This window comes from Buceros rhinoceros, unplaced genomic scaffold (genome assembly GCF_000710305.1).
Source record: "Buceros rhinoceros silvestris isolate BGI_N320 unplaced genomic scaffold, ASM71030v1 scaffold4339, whole genome shotgun sequence".
NCBI classification, from domain to species: domain Eukaryota; kingdom Metazoa; phylum Chordata; class Aves; order Bucerotiformes; family Bucerotidae; genus Buceros; species Buceros rhinoceros.
This window is the reverse complement of record NW_010431964.1, coordinates 1-20,796: the sequence shown is the minus strand read 5'-3', so window position 1 is coordinate 20,796 and position 20,796 is coordinate 1. Positions and strand designations below refer to the sequence as shown.

At 36.9% G+C, this 20,796-nt stretch overlaps 1 protein-coding gene across 1 annotated transcript in view; it reads right to left on the bottom strand.

Moving 5' to 3' along the window:
- FAT1 (FAT atypical cadherin 1) overlaps positions 1-16,997 on the bottom strand; it is a gene marked incomplete at its 5' end in the record, with an annotated part of 34,936 nt that extends 17,939 nt beyond the window's left edge. The window contains 10 exons of the mRNA XM_010143581.1: positions 1,260-1,403; positions 1,566-1,703; positions 2,120-2,334; positions 3,677-4,066; positions 5,341-5,574; positions 7,043-7,196; positions 8,636-8,832; positions 9,446-13,513; positions 16,294-16,504; positions 16,716-16,997. Of these exons, the coding sequence (XP_010141883.1) occupies positions 1,260-1,403; positions 1,566-1,703; positions 2,120-2,334; positions 3,677-4,066; positions 5,341-5,574; positions 7,043-7,196; positions 8,636-8,832; positions 9,446-13,513; positions 16,294-16,504; positions 16,716-16,997 (6,033 nt within the window). The remainder of the gene's footprint in view (positions 1-1,259; positions 1,404-1,565; positions 1,704-2,119; positions 2,335-3,676; positions 4,067-5,340; positions 5,575-7,042; positions 7,197-8,635; positions 8,833-9,445; positions 13,514-16,293; positions 16,505-16,715) is intronic.
- Between the last annotated feature and the right edge of the window lie 3,799 nt (positions 16,998-20,796).

The following is a 20,796-nucleotide window of genomic DNA, read 5'->3' as shown; positions in this document are numbered from 1 at the left end:
TTAAAATACAAATATTTACTTTTGGTCATCTAAAGTAATTTGATTTTCATAACAGCTAAGCACATTTCCAATTGTGTCCAAATACATCCCTCTCCAATATATAAGTAAAAGTACTCCAACATTCTTCGGCAACTCCTCCAGCTTCTTCTCTGCTACCCTCCTACTGGGACAGGCTAATAAAACACAAGGTCTTCCTTTTTAATTGAGTAAGGGAAACATTACAGACATTGGATCTACAGTATACCATTTTAGCTGATACATTAACATTCACTTCAAGAAAGATTGTAATTGGGGAAAGCAAAATACCTTTGACAGAAATGAACATACAAATCTGTTGCTTTATAGAAAAGTAAGATCCAGGATATCTCACTTGCATACTCTGTATATGTTGCCTAGAGATGAATCACTTTATCCTCTTTTGGAAAGCTACTTTTACAAATCATGTACACGGTCTCAAACAGAAGTGGTATGTTAGGATTGCACAGTGCACAAGATAAGATTGTTTGATTCCCACTTAACTATTGTACAAGGCCAGGCACAAGCAACGGTAAAAAGACTCAAGGGATTGAGCTCACTTTCGTTACTTAATACAATTCCTTTGTTCCCTTCCATTTATTTTCCACTGGATTCAGGAACACAAGCAGTACAGACACTGCCATCTGCTATCTCTGCTTTAGCAGAATTTTCTCAATCGGGCAGGTACAGGCCAGCCATTTGCAAATCTGGCCCACTACCACCCTAAGGCGCAAAATCAGTTAAAGGATTGGTATGTAGCACTATGAAATACTATTCCTGTTTTAACTGCTTCTGATCCCACAGGAGGCCAATACAAATTAAGTCTTGACCTGTGGGCTACAGTGCAGAACACCTGCTTCACAGGTGTATCTTTTTCTAAGCAATGACTCTAAAATGAAAAAGAAATAGCAAAATTATTATGTATATTAACCTGTCTGTATGATGCTAAGCATGTTATAAACATAAATGCAATGTATAATACATTTGTATCTGTACACACATGAAGTACATGAAAAAAGAACATGCTCAATTTGCAATGTAAGTTTCTAAATAGACTGTACAATATGAATTTTGCAAGCCGTAACACTTATTCAGGCAAGCAGTCTCACTGACATCTTAAATAATTAAGAAAACAGAAAAATAAAATTCAAGCATTAAGTTGATCATATCTTGCAGAATTTTTCAAGTTACAAATTATCACTCAAAAATATTATTGATTTGACTGCTTCATTATCTGTATTTACCTGGATGATAACACTATAGTTTCCTTTTGAGAATACTGGAGGATTGTCATTTACATCAGAAACATCAATATTAACTGTGGTTGTGTTAACTCTAGGTGGATTTCCATTATCTGAAGCTTGAACTGTCAAGGTATAACCTGAAATCTAGGAAATAAAAAAAAAAATATTATATTCATTCACTAAGGAGCAAAAAGTAACAAACTCTGCTTTTGTTTTAAGGACGGGATATTTCAATGCAAACTCCCAGCTTATCAGTTATACATAGCTAAATTAATCCCAACTGCTCAAAAAGCATCAAAAACTTACCTTTTCTCTGTCTAGAAGTTTAGTCACTTTTATTTCGCCTCTGGTAGCGTCAATTGTAAAAGGATTTCCCTGATTGCCATCTATAATTGCGTAGTGAATGTGGTTGCTTGAAGGTCCATCAGCATCATCTGCCATAACCTAACGGACATTACAGTCTCATTTGAAACAGGATGAAATAGACTCTATCACCTTTCAAATAAACTCATCCTGAAGATAAGTACAGCTGTTTTGGTCTAACACATTTCATAGTTCTTGGGAGAAACATCATCCAAATAGAACATATCAACATCCCTTAATTTCTTGAATTTCTTCTGAAAATTAAGCCATGGTCTTATGAGGAGCACACAAATATATCACAAAATATCATCTGCTTTCACTTAGCATCTCAAGTCTCTGGTTCTGAAACTTTTCCAAAATAAATTTTCAATTCACTTGGTGGCAAATTTATCTATTAATGTGTGTCCATCTTCAAATCAATATTTATTTCTTCAAGACTGAAAGCACGATTGTTATGACAAGAGTATCTCAAAGCAAAAAAACCCAACAATACATACCGTAATGACTGATTGTTCAAGCATAGCATCTTCACTGATTACTGCAGTGTAAGTGTCTTGGCTAAACACTGGAGTATTGTCATTGATATCAGTTACATTAATATTCACTGTTACAACATCACTTAACGAAGGTGTGCCTCCGTCTGTGGCTTCCACTGTCAAGTAGTACTCGTGAGAAGTTTCATAATCCAAGCTCTCAATAATAAAAATGGCTCCTAGTGAAGGAAAAGAAAAAATCAAAACACTCAAACAAACTCTGCTATTACTGTAGTATTACATATTGCAACTTTTGATTTTGACCTGATAAATATTCAGCTTTTTCAGGGCTTGACTTGTCACTGTAAAGCTGGAGCTACAGTGAAATAATCAGGCTTTACACATAAAAGTAAGAAGGTGAGAAGTTCCTGCCATTAACACAAAAGACTCACACTTTAAAATCACCTGGATCATGTTGTAATAAAAAAAAAAAAGTAAAAAAAGTATTTTGAAGATGTCTTTTAATTTTCAATTGAAATAAATAAAAAATATGAAATGACCTTTAACTTGATTTTCTTTGCAATCAGCATTAATGCCAAGCATGGAGTATGCAGAGGTAGTAAGAGAAGTGTCTCTGATAGAAATATCAGAGTTAAAGTGTGAGTTTTTAACTGACTAGTTAAGATAGTGCACTCCCTAACATACAAGCTGATTTGCTGCTGGAAAAGTGCTTTCCTAGAACCTTTTTTCCTCCTTTTAAATATGTGAAGAAGTTAAACTGGCAAATACTTCTATGCCATAGTACTAGCCTGCATACTGCAAAAAGCAGCTGGAAGAATTCTAATTTCAGTTACACTGGTATAATTAACTACTATTAACTTCTGGGTAGAAATATTATTTAAACTCCAAAATTTATCAGAAATTAACTCTAGGAAAGAACTATGTAAGACAACAAAACTAGAATTGAGGTGTATATTAACTTTTAAAGAAAGAATTGTCATTAACAGTGAAAAACTCTTCACAGAACCTACAAGTGCTTCCTGGGACTAAATCTGACTAATATGCAATCCTAAAATCTTTTCAGTCGTATACCCAGCATGACAGTATATATGGATATTCCAACCTCGATTTAACGCCATAGCCAACTCCACTAGGATTACTGTGGAACAAAGACTAGTTTTCCCCATCAATTTAATTTCTGATCTTTCTTTTACCAAGTCTGGCCACTTATTCTGATTTTGCAGCTTTTATGAAAAGACTACTATGCTTCTGTCATTACAGATCTATGTCTTTCCACCCACCCTGCCCCTAAGATGGGGAATATTCCAGCCAGGAAACCCTTACGCTTGCCAGCTGAATGAATCTAACCCAAGTAACAACAAATAGAGTTCCTATTCTGCATTTGACTGCACTCCTCTAGTAAGCATGCTGGCAAAATGCCTGAACAGACAGTAGCGCTGGCTTTACAGCCAGGATGATGCACACAGATAATACATAACCTACTTGGTTGAATTACTGTAGAATACAGTATGGCACTGTGCTTGGTTAGCCTGAAGAATATTTACAGTTGTAGTTTGTTACCTGTTGTTGAATCGATGCTGAATTTTCCATGTTCATTCCCACTGACTATCGAGTATGTGATTTCAGCATTGGCTTCAATGTCCCTGCTTGCAGCATAGATTTGGAGGACTTCAGTTCCAACCAAAACGTCCTCTGATACACTTGTACTATACTCCCTATGCTCAAATACAGGCGGATTATCATTTATGTCCAAAACAGACACTATAAGACTGCTTGTTGAAGACTGTCTTCTAGGTAAACCTTCATCTGTAGCCTTCAAAGTAAGAGTGTACACAGCTTGTAATTCCCGATCCAAAGGCTTCTCCAAACGAACGATTCCAGAGAATTCATCAATAGAGAAGTGGCCCTCTGCAGAGTTCACCAGTGAATAATGGATTTTACGGTTCATCCCTGCATTTTGAGTACAATTGCAGAGTATGAAGTAAACGTTACAATACACCAATATAATAACAGATCTTTACAGCTACAGAAATCAAACATGCATGCTAAATATTATCATTCATGTTAAAGAAAATTTCAGTGAGAGTTAAGGGCTCTTGTGAAGGGCAGAATGATTTCCAAAAAGATGTGATCTGGTTTAAAAAAAATTAAGCTAACACTTCATTGCACTGATTTTCTGCCACACAAAACCCATGAAGCATGATTCTGCTTCAGTCATAGTACTAGCTAATATGAAAGGATTAGTCATATAAATCTAATTATAACTTTAGAACAACAGCAGCTGCTTAGCAGACTCAAACACGAGAAGATACGGGAGTTAGTCTGCATCAAATAATTAGACTCAATACAAGTTTATTTAACAACCATGTCCCAAAACTAACAGGAACATAATTTCTGGCAACCCTTCTGTACAAAACAAACAAACAACTCATAGGTTTTTGGGCCAAGTATTTTGCTCCTCCTAAGCCTCCAAGACCAGTGAAGCGTGACAACGTCTGTCTGTTAGTTTCCAATTTAGCAACCCAACTTTATCATAACACAAGGCAGGCTGGTTGGTTCACAAGACTGAAGCAACTACTAATTAATACAATTTGATTAATAAACAGATGTCATATGGAAATGATGCACCTTTAAAAAGACCGCATGCTGTTGTATTCCTTACAACAAAGCCTAAAAACAAACTCTTTCTAACATTATTTTCACTTCACATTCACTTAAATACTTGAAACTAAGCAGTGAAGATAGACAGCATAAAATCTTAAGAGGGTAGCATATACAGAAAGCTACAATCAACCAGGGTTCTCTTTATGGCATGATCATTGATAGCTAGACTGAGAAGCACACATTCAAAAATCTATGAATGCACATTTACATGAACAGACATGGCTTGATATTCCTTGTACTTACACTGTGAGTAAAAGGATGCATCTAACCCATCGTAATATTAATAGCTTATCACACTAAAAAACCTCCCACATTTTGTGTCTCTCCCGGCTCTTCTTTTTTGCAGAGACGCAAAGGGATGTCTTCCAAGCTACTCACACATCAAAGTCAGGTGTTACATGACTTAATAGATCTAAATATATCTTTTGGGAGTCTAATCCTGAGTGGTATTGAACATCTGTCAGTTCTTCTGAAAGACTTAAGACCTCTTAGGATAAGACTAAATAAACATTACTGTGTCTTTGAGACCCTGACAGAAGTATTGGTCAAAGAATGCATACCTGCATCTGCATCTGTTGCCTGCACTCTTGTCAAAAGGGTTTTAGGCTCTGTGTTTTCAAATACTGTAATGGAGTAAGGATCAGCTGTAAACTCTGGGGCATTATCATTCACATCTTCCAGAGTCAGAATAATATTAGCTTGGCAGAATCTTCCTCCCCCATCTGTGGCTTTCACTAGAAGATTATAAACTGCTTGCTGCTCACGATCAAGTGGCATTAATGTTTTCAGTTCACCTATAAACAGAACAACATACAAAAGTTCATGGAAGTTGCAAGACTTAAGTAACCCTAACAAGTTTTCCTTTAAAATCTTTGTACTCAGAAAAACTAAACAACAATTTTCTTTTTGACTATCATTTCATGCTAATCAACTGAGCTAAGTCAACAGCTGTACTGGACTAATGACCTCCACTTTGGGCAAAGCATGTCAGTGGCCTGCATTTTCAGCTTTACAAGATTAAATAGTATAATTCTCTGCCTTTTTTTTCAAATGCCTCTGAAACAGAAGTTAGCTAAAGTAAAACTACCTGACAGTGCAGAAAGAGAGAGAATGTGTATATGTGCACTAATCCATGTGTTTTTGTGTAGAGAAGAAAAATATTAGAACTCTGGCTTTAACAAAATACAGGGTAAAATCCATGTATAGTTTTCCTGAGCTATTTAGTAGTGCTCCTTCCACAGGTATTGAGCTGACTCTCCTCTGACATTCAATGAATAAACAGAGCTATTCACACTATCTTGCTGCTAACTAACGTGCTGCAACTAACTTGCTGCTACAGACAAACCTCTAGAAGTAGAACACATACTTTCTTTCTAACATGATGACAGGCACAATGGGTAGCCACTGTCTCCTTTTAACCAATTAAAAAAGTATTCTGAAATACTGTTTGGGAGTATTCTAGCCCTGCAAATAATTGATGCAATAACATGCTAGTGCAACACACAGGTGGCATTCAAAGAAAAACAAAACCAAAAAAACCCCATGAAGTAAGATCCTTCTCATTTATTTTGCTGCTGAAATGTTCTAATCTCCTTCTCCATATTTCCACTATATCTTTGTATTTATCTTATTTTTCTGTATTGTTTACTACTCCATTCCTACTGCTTGTCTACTGCAGCCTGCACAGCACAGGATTTTGGTGTTAGCTTTGACCAGAACCTGGAATTATAATCCAGAAGACACAAATGCCAAGAAAACCAAAGTCAAGGAGAAATTAATCTCATTTATATAATGCTTCCAATAAAACTGGAGGCACTTTTAGTGTCAACTATGGAAAGGAAATTTTATGCTCCATCTATCCTCATCCCATGCCAAACCAAATGGTGGCAAAGAGAATCTGAATGAAGATATTTTCAGCTATAAACCATTATTGCTACTCCTACAAGAATACAAAAAGTACAAAAATTATAGCATACTTTCACTCCAGTCACTTCAGCATGGAAGCTTCTGTCTTCGGGGCAATTACCCTATTTACTCTTTAGTTCCTCATGTATTAAAAGACTTGCCTTTTCCCTGACTTCTATTCAATATATTATTAGTATTTGTGTAGTAGAAGCTCACATTTTAAGTAGGTATGTAATAAACTAACCCTTAGTGGAAAGCTTAAAGTATTGACATTTATGTATGTCTTAATGTAATAGTAAAACATTTTATAAAATGAGGTGATGACTGGAATTTATAAAGTATATAAAGTATTATTACCTGTGTCTGGAGTGAGTCTGAATTTTTCCGCTCCTGTGCCATGCAGTGTATAAGTAATTTCTGCATTGGAACGAATATCTGCGTCTGTAGCAGATACCTGCATTATCAGTTTGCCAGGAAGGGCATCCTCAGGAACAGAATCAGTGTATAGAACCTGCAAGATTTTAAAGTTACAGTGAAAGACTAAACATATGAAGTAAGTAGAGCTTGGAAAGGAGAGGGGAAGAAGGAATGACAGATAACAGCCTGTTGGAATGTTTGGTAATATATGAAGTGAACCAGAGGATGAAATACCTGAAAATGAAAATAATTTATGATTTTCTAATTAATTACCCCACATTATTAGATTATTCAGAAAGGTAATTAATACTCAACAATAGGGACTTTTCAGTATTACTGCATGGCTAAGAACCCTAAACACTTGTAACTTATTAACTGATAATTAAATGCATTCCCAAAATAGGAGTCATAAATTTTTGGTAATTTCATGTTTTCCTCTTTTGGTAATTTCATGTTTTCCTCTTTTGGTAAATCTGTTTTTCTAGGTCTGACTCAATCTAGAAGAAATTGATACCTGCCTTTTTTGTAATGGCACAAAATAAGTTCCCAGTTTAAATAAAAATTAAGGAAAAAACCCAACAGAATTTAAAGGCACTAAGCACTCTTAACAGTTCATCCATGTCAGGGATGTGCATTAAATTAGAAGGACTGAGCCTTAAATACCAGTATTAACAAAAGAAAAAAATTAAAAACAGTGACTTACCAGTCTGTATCTAACTGTAATCATTTATACAGATGTGACCAAAATAAAGATCAACTACAAGAAAACCCCAAATATATGCTGTATATTTGATCCTTCCCAGAACAAGAAAAGATTTGCATCAGACAGCAACAACTCTGTGTTCAACAAGCTAGCTATGAAAAGTCCAAATTTGCTAAGGATAAAAAAAAAAAAAGAAAAAAAAGCTGACTATGAAACCCCGGGGCTTTCTCGTAAGGCAATTATAGAACTTGCAGGGCCCCCATTTCTGGTTCTTTCCCATTCTTTATTTGTCATGTCCATTTTCACAGACTATCAGATCTGGTAAGGTAGATGGCTTTGTAACAAGAAAACGCTTATGGATTACAGGGTTTTTGCGCTACTGAGTGCAACTGCAGGATAATATTCCAGTCCTTTTGACTCTTTGTCACAGGAAATGCACAAATACATCAACTAAGTGACGGTATTCAGCCTTCAAGACTTTGTTTCCTTCAGAAAATAAAGCATATAAACAATCGTGGCTGTAGCTTAAAACAATACCTTTTGGAAAAGTATGCATTCACACAGGAGTAATGTTCTACAGTTATCCTCATACTCCTCAAATACCCATCAAGTGTTAAAATTACATCAATGAATTGTCTTTAGATTTCTATTTAAGAAACTGGTCCATGAAATAACTTTTCTTTGACAGCATTCTATCTTAATAGTCCAAATTTCCGTTACCAACATAAAAGGAATACCTATTTGTCAGTCTCCCAAGAAGCAATTTCGGAGAAAATTTACATTTTATATATGGAAGCAGCTGGACATGGAAGATGTAAAATTGTGCCTACCTTTTCACAAACAGGGCTGTTATCATTAGCATCAAGGACTTTAACCTCCACCACAGCTTTGGTTGCAAAGGTCCCATCAGTAGCTGTAATATTTAGAAGGTAATTATCCTTTTCTTCCCTGTCCAGAGGCTTTTTGACATAGACCTTCCATTCATTCTGTGTATTTTCAATAGCAAACTGTCCCAAGGGATCACCTCCTAAAACACAAAAAGAAATATTTAAAGACAAGAGAGAGATTGCTACCATTACTCTATCAACATTAAGTTATAGCTAAAGAGAAAAAAATGCAAATGTAAATAAGCAGCCATTCTGTGGCTTTATAGGGAAATAGTTCCATTTTTCAGGTAGAAATAGTCAGTAGATGCTCACATAACAAATCTAACTGCAGCCAACAAACTCTATAAAAATCAGTGTAGAAATTCATGTAGCATTATAGTTATCATCATATCAAGACATAGGCTAAATAATAAAAACAATAAATACTTTACTAGAAATTTTGTGAAATTTCTTTCACTTGTTCTTTACCTATATCACTAATTTAAGTATATTTTTAAAATACACTTGATATATAAGTAAACAACATATGAAAACATTTTAAGCAAGGCATACGTGAAACAAAGCCAAAGATCTGTTTTCTAAAACTCATCTTTTCCCCCAAAGTTTTTAATATTCATATGAAGACACACATATTCCTTCTTTGCAGCTCTGATAGTTTATAATACTACTCAATAATTTGAAAGATTAAGTTATATTCCACATCATTCCAGGAACACTCAAATAACTATTCTGACATTACACAAAAAGATTTACCTGTAATGTAATAAAAGACTTGTCTATTGGCCTCTTCTGTATCAGCATCAGTTGTACTTAAGATGGCAATCACCCCACCAGGAGGGTCATCCTCACTGACTGTTCCTTTATATATCTCTGCAGTAAAGCGTGGAGGATTATCATTCACATCTGTAACAGTCACGTCAACCACAGCCGTAGAAGACAGTTGAATTTTTTCACCCCGATCAGACGCAACCACTGTGATTTTGTATTTGTCTCGTTTCTCATGATCAAGTTCTTTGAGAGTGGTAATCCAGCCAGTTTCCATGTTTATGGTGAAAGACTCTGTAACATCTAATTCTTGAGAAGGATCCAAGCTGTAAGTAACCTGCCCATTGAGTCCTGAATCTAAGTCAGCTCCTTTAACCTGGATGACTCTTGTTCCAGCTGGCATATTTTCTACAATGAATGCTTCATAGGGATTGGACTCCAAAACTGGTTTGTTATCATTTGCATCTTTTACCTGAATGCTTACCTCTACTGAGGAAACAACATTATAATCTTCATTTGCATACTGTGCTTGAACTGAGAACTGGTACCATTTAGTTGTTTCATGATCAAGATTCTTCTCAAGTTTCAACTGTCCAGTCTGTCGGTCAATCACAAAAAAATCATCTCTGTTGCTTTCAGGAGTGTTTCCTTTAATCAGACTATATACTAAAGTCTGATTATGTGCTGCTTTGATAATGTCTATCTCAGTCCCAATTGGAATGTCTTCAGAAACTGTATAAGAATAAAATGGCTCTGAAAATTTTGGAAGAGGCACTTCTGGTGGGAGTATTCTAGCATAGACAGGAACAACTGACTCTTTTTTGGGGGATCCACCATCAATAGCTCTAACAAAGAAGGTGAGAAACTCATTTTCTAAACCAATTAAGCTTTCTCTTGTAGTAATTATACCAGACAATGAATCAATTTCTAAATTCTCTTTAACATTTTCAGACTCTGCTTCAATAGCATATGTAATGTCTGCATTTGTACCCTCATCAGCATCAGATGCCCAGACTTTAATGACAGAAGTACCTCGTGGAACATCAGATCCAATATTTACTTCATACTCTGTTGCTCGGAATTGAGGAGCATTATCATTGTCGTCTGTGAGTATTACATTAACTGTACAGAAAGCAACTTTTCCTCCTGAATCTTTGGCCATTAAACTAATGGCAATTACTTTTTCTGCTTGTGTCTCACGGTCAAGCTTTTCAGAGGTAAATATCTGTCCTCGCTCATTTGTATAAAATCTGTCTTTGGCAAAGTCGTTCACAATGTGGTAAGTGATGTGGCCATATGTACCAGAATCTTCATCTGTTGCTTTAACTTCAGTTACCAAAGTATGCAATGGAGCATTTTCAGCTAGTTCAACCTCATATTCATTCTGGCTGAAAGCAGGACTGTGCATATTGGCACTGGTTACAGTTATATGGACTTGGGCTGAACTTCTGAAGACCCCATCAGAAACAGACACGTTAAGATTATAATGTGGCTTTAGTGTCTGTCTGCGTAGGTTTGAGATGGTGATAATTCCAGTTTTACTATTAATTACAAAATTCTTTTGGTCATTGCCTGTCAGAATGGAGTACTCCAGCTTGTCAACATCCGAAATATCTGCATCTGAGGCTTGCACACAAGTCACAAAATGTCCTCGGGAGGCCAATTCACTAATTTTAGCTTCATAAAGCAATTGGTTAAAACGTGGGGGATTATCATTGAGATCAGTTACATCAACAGTTACAATGGTATCACTGCTCAAGGGCAGCATGCCACCATCTATGGCCCTTATTAGTAACTTGTGCTGTTTAATTTGTTCATAGTCCAAAGTTCTTGCAGTAACAATGAGTCCAGTGCTGCTGTCTATGTGGAAGTAGTCATGACTTCCATTATTATCCTCAACCAAGTGATAGGAAATGCCCCTGTTTGTTCCAGAATCAAGGTCTGTAGCGCTCACTTGTACAACAGATGTTCCAATGACAGATGCCTCAGAAAGGGTTGCAGTGTAAGACTGATCTGTAAACACAGGAGGATTATCATTGATGTCTTCTACTATTATGTCTACAAACACATCAGCATGTGCCCCAGTTAGGGAGTCTGTTGCCCGAATACTTAGTTTGTAGGCTGGATGAGACTCAAAGTCAAGAGGAGCAACAACATTTATAACTCCAGTGTTGAAGTTGATAGTGAACTGATTGAAAGGATCTCCATCTGTGATGCTGTAAAACACCTTAAGTCCTTCTGGGCTGTTTGCTTGTACATGTACCACAGGACTATGGAGCTGAATGTTTTCTGGTATCTCTGCACTGTAGAAGGGCTTTTCAAAAACTGGCATAGCTTTACTCATAACTGTAATTGGGACTATAACTTCGGCAGAAAAAGCAGGGTCTCCTCCATCTTTTGCCACTACTGTGACCAGATACTCCTTATTTAGTATGTCTGGTTCAAACTTCTTCTTCAGTGAGATTTCACCAGTGGGATCAATTTGGAAATGTTCATGATGTTCTTTGAGATAGTAATGCACCTCTCCATTTCTGCCTGTATCTTTATCTATTGCAGTGACACGTCGAATAACATGGCCTACTTCAGAGTCTACTTTAATAACAGCATAATATGGAAGATTGACAAAAAAAGGAGCATTATCATTCACATCTTCCACTCTGACTTTAACTACAATATGTGCAACAACTGATGGTTTATATTCCCCTGTCACTTCTATGACCACATCAAAAGATTCTTGTTGTTCACGATCAAATGGTATTCCTGTTGTTGAGAGGACTCCTGAAGTTGGGCTTATTTTAAATCTGCTGTCTGGATTTAGAATATGGTAAAACAAAGGCTCATTTATTTGATTCCCTATAGCAGTAACAACAGCTATTGTTTTAGCCTCTGTGGAATTCTCCTGCACTGTTGCAGAGTAAGAACTCTGTGTGAACTTCAGCTGGCTTGCTTTGCTTTCCTTCACATTAATTTTTACAGATGCAGTGCTTGCAAATCTGCCATCAGATGCTCTCACTGTTAATTCATATCTGCTTCTTAACTGAGTCGTATTTTGTACTGTTATATCTCCAGTCTTGGGGTTTATTAAAAATTTTTCTCCAATGTTGCCTTCAATGATGGAATAAATTAATTGTGAAAAAATGCCTGAATCAGCATCAGTGGCATTTACGCTGATGACTTTCACACCTTTATAAGTTGGAACCAAAATGGATGTCTCATACAACTCTCTTGAAAAGACAGGAGGGCAATCATTGATGTCAATTACATAAATAGTAACATTAGCTGCATATTCTGCATATAAAGATGGTGTCCCCATATCATGTACTTGCACTGAAAAGTGGAAAATATTTGTCTCCTCGTAGTCCAGGCTCATTACTGTCCGAATGGCACCAGTGCTAGAATCAATGGCAAAATACTTGCGGACAGATGGTTCAACAATTTGATAAACAAGCAAAGCATTAGATTCTTTATCAGCATCTGTAGCTTGAATTACTAATGGGATATTCTTGTCAGTCAGAACGACACTGTTAATTGAAGCTGATTCACTGATGAGTCCCGTATATTCAGACTGCATAAAAATTGGTGTATTGTCATTCTCATCCCGAAGATGTACCAAAAGTGTTGCATTAGTAGACAAGCCAGCCATGTTTGTTCCTTGCACAGTTAGAGTGTAAATAGGCAAAGTTTCAAAATCGAGTATCTTCTGAGAAATAATGACACCTGAGTTTGGGTTGATAGCAAAGGCATCACCTATATTACCATCTTTTATTTCATAAACCACAGAAGACTGACTGTATGCTGTAACCATCCCAACAAAACTGCCAATGCTAGCACTTTCACTGATTTCTGTAGAATATTCTTTGGCTGTGAATTTTGGTGAGGCATTATCAGAAACCGTAACAAATATATGCACTGAGGTCACTTCACTCATTGGAGGATCTCCTTTGTCTGTAGCTTTTACCATCAGATTGTATTCTTCCTGGTTACTACGATCTAATTCCTTCGCAATTTTAATCATACCCAAAATGGGATCTATAAAGAAAGAATTTCCAATATTCCCTGTGGAGAAAAAGGAAAGTAATTAAGAAAAAGGATGATTGCTTATTTAACTACATACTAAAAGAGATCATGTGATGAGAACACAGCAAATATTAAAGTTTCTTAGTTTTGCTTAGCAAACATTTGTTAGCCTCTCTGGAAAGTTTTCCATAATCAAGAGTTAGCACTAATTCTAAATTTACATGTGGAAACATAGCATAAAACAGTTAGCAAAGCCATCCAAGCCTTGAAAATAAGTGCAAAAAAGTGTTTCATTTTCCATTATAAAAACTTTAAAAAGGTAACAATTATTTTGCAGGTTTCAACACTACAAATTATGTGTTTTCTTGAAATTATCTTTGTCATTGAGTTCATGTTTAAGGCAACTTAAATATCTACTGAAGCTGAAAGAAAAATTATATTCAGAAGATAACACTGGTGGAATAAAAGTTACATTTTCTATCTAAAATAACTAGACTGCTTTGAAAAAAAAAGTGTTTTAATGAATTCTCACTTGTGAAACTGAATTGCTTAACCAAGTGTTGCTTGCATCACTGCTTCAAAATCACAGAATCATTTGGTTGGAAGCGACCTTTGAGATCACTGCATCCAACCATTTCCCCTGCACTGCCAGGGACTCTAAACCATGTCCATGAGAACCACATCCGCACATCCTTTAAACACTTTCAGGGAAAGGGACTCCGCCACTTCCCTGGGCAACCTGTTCCAATGCTTAAGGACTCTCTGTGTAAAGAAATTTTTCCTGATATCCAACGTCGATTTCCCGTGGCACAACTTAAGGCCATTTCCTCTCATCCTGTCATTTGTAACATGGGAGAGGAGACTGACCCCCACCTCTCCACAATCTCCTTTCAGGTAGTTGTAGGGAGCGATAAAGTCTCCCCTGAGCCTCCTCCTCTTTCTGAATTGTACCCATAGTTATCTCTCTCCTAACTTTCTATTAATACATAGGCAAGTTATTCCCTGTGATAGGATTAGAAAAAAAAACCCCAAAACAACCTACCTGCTGAGGATTACCAGCTGCCATTTGATAAAGTTATTTTCTTTAGATTTTCAAATACATAGCTGAACTACACTGCATAAAATATTCAGCTCACATACTAAATATGTCAAGACTTATCATTTTATTTTCTTAAAAAACTACATTACTAAAGCCATGTACTCAGCATGAAAAAAATTCATTAAGAACTTCTGAGTTACGCACAAGAGTTGACAGGAGGGGGGTTTTGGTTTTTTTTGTGTCTTGGTTTTTTTTTTTTTAGTGGAGGCTCTAAACACAGTGGCATTCTTAGAATATCCCATTACAAATCTAAACAGCCATTACAAACATTCAAGGAATGTTCCTTCCGTATGCTTAGAACATCAATTACAATGCTTTAACCTCCCAGTAGATCAGAGTCCTCTAAAACGACCCTAAGAAAGTCTTAAATTTACTCCTACAAAAAGCTAGAAGGAAGGAAGAGAACAGGGTCTCACTTCATTCTATACAACACACACATTTTTTTCTTGCCCTGCTTTGTTATTTGTAAAACAAGCACTACTGAAGTTTCATGGACATTAGCATCCTGCTTAGTAAAAATGTCACATTTGTACAAATAATTAAAACAAACGTATTTTAAGCACGCTTTAAGGCACTTAAATACACTCTTCCTCTTCAGAGTACATAATTACAGCTTTGTTTTAACAGAATGTTAAAAGTATATTTTTATATCAAAAGAACACTTCGGGGAAAGAAAAGGAAAATACCTGCAGTAAACAATGCCTATGCTTTAGAAAGCAACTTATGTCGAATAAAAAAAGCATTAGCACATATTACCTTGGATGCAACAGTAACCAAGTAACTTTTTGCCTATTGTTCTCTTTAATATACATTTTCTTCTGCTTGTTACTGGAGTTTTTATTTTAAATTACTTTCTACTTTAAAAGTAGTACTGCAAATAGGTAATGAAATTTAAATAACCTTTTTTTCCACTCATAGTGGCTAAATAGCTCAGGACCTTGGTAATGGCAGGCTTGAATCTAGATTTAATGCATTAGAACCAAAACTTACTTCCATCAGGTAAATGAACTCAGTTAAAGTCATTCTGTTTGCACGTTATTCAAAACTGCCATCATTCGAATTGCATTGTTATAGGCAAGTTCAGAAAGATAATCTAACTTCAAAAATAAGCAGCAGCACCTAATGCTTTTCTCTGGTTTACGGTCTGAAAGAAGCCTTAATGCCAAATTGACCAGCTATTAAATAATCCCTTATATATTTTATTTAGCTAGAATCGCAGCCCCACTATTTAAAATCAGCCAGAGGGAACCAGACAAAGCAACCCTTCCTTGCTACATCTATCAGAAATTTTAACCTAAAACCTGGGGCTATTTACTGGTTAAATTATGGGTATTTACAAGTTATTTTTTGAGCTCCTTTCACATTGTGCTAAACCCAAAAGCACTTGTCTCTGGCTCTTACTCTTTTCATCAAATTCTTGCTTTTGCCTATGCCACAAGATATCACTTACACACCCCTCTTAAGGGTTTAAATGTAGCTTTTTCTGCTAGTACTAAAATGTTCCAAATGTATCTACAGGCTAATATAAATAGCTAAGGGAGAGAGATGAATATTTGGCACTGTAGTTTTCTTTTAAATGCTCTGAGGCTGTATCTCACAGAAAACACCACATACTCCTGTGCCGCCCTCTTTTTTATAGCTATTTTATGTCTACAGTTGAAACAAAGTATCAGCAAGAGTTGTTTCAAAATAAACTGAAGATGTAAGAAAGGCAATATACCTGATTCAATGGAGTACACAATTTCTGCATTTTTTCCTTTGTCCTTATCTAACGCTGTAACCTGGAGTACTGCTGATCCAACTGCTGCTGACTCATACACCCGTCCTTCATAGGAAGAGCTGGTGAACCATGGAGCGTGATCATTTGTGTCACTAACATTAATGATGATTCTAGCATAGTTGCGCTTTACAGGAACATCTTGATCTCGAACCTGAAACAGTTAGCATATTACTATTAATTTGCACTATTACTTCAGTAGTTGATTAAATATTACTAACAATTCAAGGTTCAATCTGTACCAGTCACAAAGACTACACAGATTAAATATACAAATAAATGTTTGATTAAGGGGACTAATCAAAAAGACATTAAAAAAAATTCTGTTTATTATTGACTACGAAAGAAATTTTGTGTTTATTTACCATTACTGTAAGAATATGCTGGTTCATGGTCTCATGATCCAGTTTTTCTGAAGTATAAAGAGAGCCAGTTCCAGGGTCCAGACGAAATTTTTTAAGGCTGATGGGATCAGTGCTACCTTGAATAGAATAAATGAGTTTATTCTTCTCATCTCTGTCTGTGGCACTGACTTGCAGAATTTCTGTCTCTGGTATGGTATCTTCAGGTATAACAACTTCATATTTTGAAGCAGAAAACTGAGGCCTGTGATTATTTGTGTCTATAACTTTGATGTACACCTGAAATGATACAATGGGAAGGGGAAAGAAAGCATTGATGATATTTGGGAAACAGAGATGAAAATAAGATATTTCATTAAAAAATCAGACCATAAGACTGAAATAATTCCACCTGAAAACAATTTTTTTTTTTCCCCAGGAGCGGGTGGAGATCCAAGAGGTGTAGAGAAGAATCTCACCAAACCCAAATCTGCCTCACCTTCCCCAAAGTCAAACCAGAAATCTGTATAATCAAAAATGCCTTAGGCAAGATATCTTAAAGAGAACAATTTTTTACCTAAAGCAAGGAGAAAAAAAATTCCTTAGTAATTTCAAGATTAAAATAACTGGTCACCAACACCAAAGAAATTGTGTTATATTAACTTCGAATTGCAATTTCCTACAGAAGTTCAAGCTGAGTTCACCTATGTGCTATGGAGGCAATGCTCTCTTTGAATAACAATGTTCAGTGGAACCACACAAGATCCCTGCACACCCACTTGCCTTTCACAGCATCAAACTCCTATATAAAAAGGATAAGACACTCAATTCACCATCCTGTTCCTTCAACAGTGATAACATCAGACAAGTAAGAGTAAGGCAGAGGAGTGGACAGCTGGACAGCAAAGGTCTAAGAACTCATGGCTAAACTCCAGTTCTTTATGTGCTGCCCATACAGCCATGTTTTTAGCTACCCTAAGGTAAGCTGCTTTTTATAAATTAGTTAAGTGCCATCAACAGGGTGTTTAAAATAAGGACTTATGGTATTGTAAGTCGGTTAAACTGCTCTTTGAAGATACTTACTGCTTTCCATTGATACCTGGTGGAGTCTAGAGATACAATTTAGACAAGGCACCAAACTGCGTGCAACAGAAACTAGATGAGATAAATCCTGATGGTGGTAAAAAATAACAAAATGCCACTCATCTCACTACAGGAAACCTTGCAAAACTAGCATCTTACATTAAAACTTGTACCAAGGAAAAACAGGTGTTAAATGTATGAACAGGAGTCAAGCCAATTCCTGAAATATTTATTTCTGGTGCAGACATATTATCCCAGGCTGCAACTACTACCTGAGCTCCAATACAATGAGTTCTTCCTAATGGCAAATTTTAATACAAGCTGAAAACATTTAAATAACTTCTAGACAGACACAGGCAGCCCTTGGTTTTACTCTACAAAAGCTACCAAGACTTTAGGAGACTGTTGGAATGATTTTTATTCTATGTAGGTTGAGAAAGACTTTTGCATCTAGGTAACGAAGTCCTGCACCGATCCTGGAGGCACTGTGATGCAGACTGATTAATGGAAGTGAGAATCTGGGATCACAAAAAACTGGGTGTGAAAGTCTTGGGTAACTTTGTATTATAATAATGAAAAGTCCTCCCAAAAACTGAGATACTGCCCACTCTGGTAGCTGAAATAACTGCCACCAGAAAGACTATTTTCACTGAGAATTTCCACAGAACAAAAAAAACAGACAAGCATATAACCGGGAATATAGGAACAGAGTTGAAGATGGCAAATGTGGAATCTCAAGAGTCAGAAGCAAGACAGAGAATAAAAAGCCAGGTAAGGAACAAAAACAGTTTTAAGTTTATTTGAAACCATGAAACAATGAGTGGATATGCAAAGCCACTGGCAAATATAAAAAGCATCTAAGGAGGAGGAAAGCCCATCCCAGATTACAATTTTGCCTTAGTCTTATTCACCAAGAACAATAGGGAGCATGTTCCTGCACAAAGCAAAATAAAAATGAGACACTGACAAAGCAGTGGTGCTGCAATAAGCTGCTAAATAGAAACAAATCACAAAGATGAGATGGAACCCACCCTCAGGTTCTGCTGGACTGCAGGGTTAGGGTGGGAAGAAAAAAAAAATGTTAATCCTCCTAATCTAACACGTGCTCTTAATAATACTGAGCTCCACCTCCAGAGCACCAGTCAGGGTGAATATTCATAAACATGGGTAGTTTTTCAGTGTTTGAAACAGTCTGTCAGGATAACTACAAACTGTCACTGCAGAGGAAAGCGTGGCCCCTCAAAACGTATTAGATTGCCAGGAAAATGGAAGAAATAGGAAATAAACAAATCTACTGGCACATTGATAAAATCCCCTGCAAGATGTTGCTATGGAAACTAAGGAGTTTGTTTTTGTAATGGATCAGACACTGATTAAAGAAAGGAAACAAATAGTTGCAATAATATTGATTTTTGGTGGGGAAAAAGATTAATGGTTGGCGACCCAGGATGCACATTAGGTCAAGTTTTTAAACACATTCACTGACCAGCTGGAAAAAGAACAGCAAGAATGACAATAATATGACCTTAAATACGTGATTTTTTTTTTCAGATTGTCATGATTGGAGAGTGTGTAAAAAAGCAACATGAGTACAGCTGTTCTGTATAAATAAATTCTGTCTAAATACATTTTAATGCATCTTGGAAGAAACACAGAAGGTTCCAATACATAGAAGTTTTAGTCATTTACATAGCATTTTAGTAAAAACACCCACTCACTAAACACTGATGCCCAAGCAAATAGAAAATTAAACCAAATGAATATGGTGGATTATCATGGTTTGAGCCTACCCATCTGGCAACAAAGCACCACAGAGCTGCCTGCTCACTCCTGCTCCCCTCTGGTGGGATAGGGAGGAGAAAAAACAACAAAAGACATAAGGGGCAAGACAAAGGTCATGGACAAAAGACAGACTTAGCTTGGGGAAACAAAATCAATTTAAACAAAACCACCACCGATTCACGAATTGAATTGCAGTAAGACAGCGATAAATACACCTAGATCTTAAATACACCTTTCCCCCACCTCTCACTTATTCCTGGGCCCAGCTCTACTATCTCCTCCCTGCCCAGCAGCACAGAGGGTAGGAAAGAGGGGTTGTGTCAGTCCCTATCCATTCCATGTTGTGCCACTCCTTCCTCCTCATGGAGAAAATTCCTCACAGTCCTCCCCTGTGGCAATGTGGCATCCCTCCCACAGCAGGGAGCCCTCCGTGAACTACTCTAACTAGCACGGGTTCCTTCCACGGGCTACAATGCTCCTAGTGACAGACCCCTCCAACATGAGCCTTCCTCAGAGACATGGCCTTCTTTGGGAGCAGCCCCCTGCTCCAACATGAGGTCCTCCATGGGCTTCATACGAGATTCTGCTCCATCGTTGATCTCTAAAGGCTGCAAGGGCTCAGCCTGCCATCCCACCAAGGGCTGAAGGGGAACGGCTGCTCCAGCCTTCCTCCTCCCTGGTGCCTTCCTCACTGACCTGGGGGTCCACAGGGTTGTCCCTCCCCCATCCCACTCCTCTTCAAAAGACCCCCCAAAACAAAAGAACCAGACCAACAGGTTTTCCCCTTTTCAGAGGCACTTGATTGGCTTGGCTTTGGCCAGAAGCAAGTCGAACTTGGATTTGAGAGACCTTCTTGAAGCTTCTTAAGCCAGAAGCACCCTCTGCCCCGCACAAAACCCCGCACATCACAAACCCAACGTATCAACATCAAAAAAAAAAAAACCCACACAAAACCTAAAAAATCCAACCCTCAAAACAAATCACACGATGCAAATACTTTTGTATAAATAAAAGGTTAAAAGACAATATGTAATTATTACATCTAATCATGGATACAATGCTTTCAAAATGAACATATTAAGTATTTTTTTTGTTCAATTCCCACCCCCAAGAGATTATTAAATTGAGACTGAGAAAAACAGCAAGTGAAAAGATAAAATGACAAATTTTATGAATTTATATTAAAATGTTTATTTAATTTAACGCCTTTTCCACACCCTCCCCCACCCCGCCCCCCATC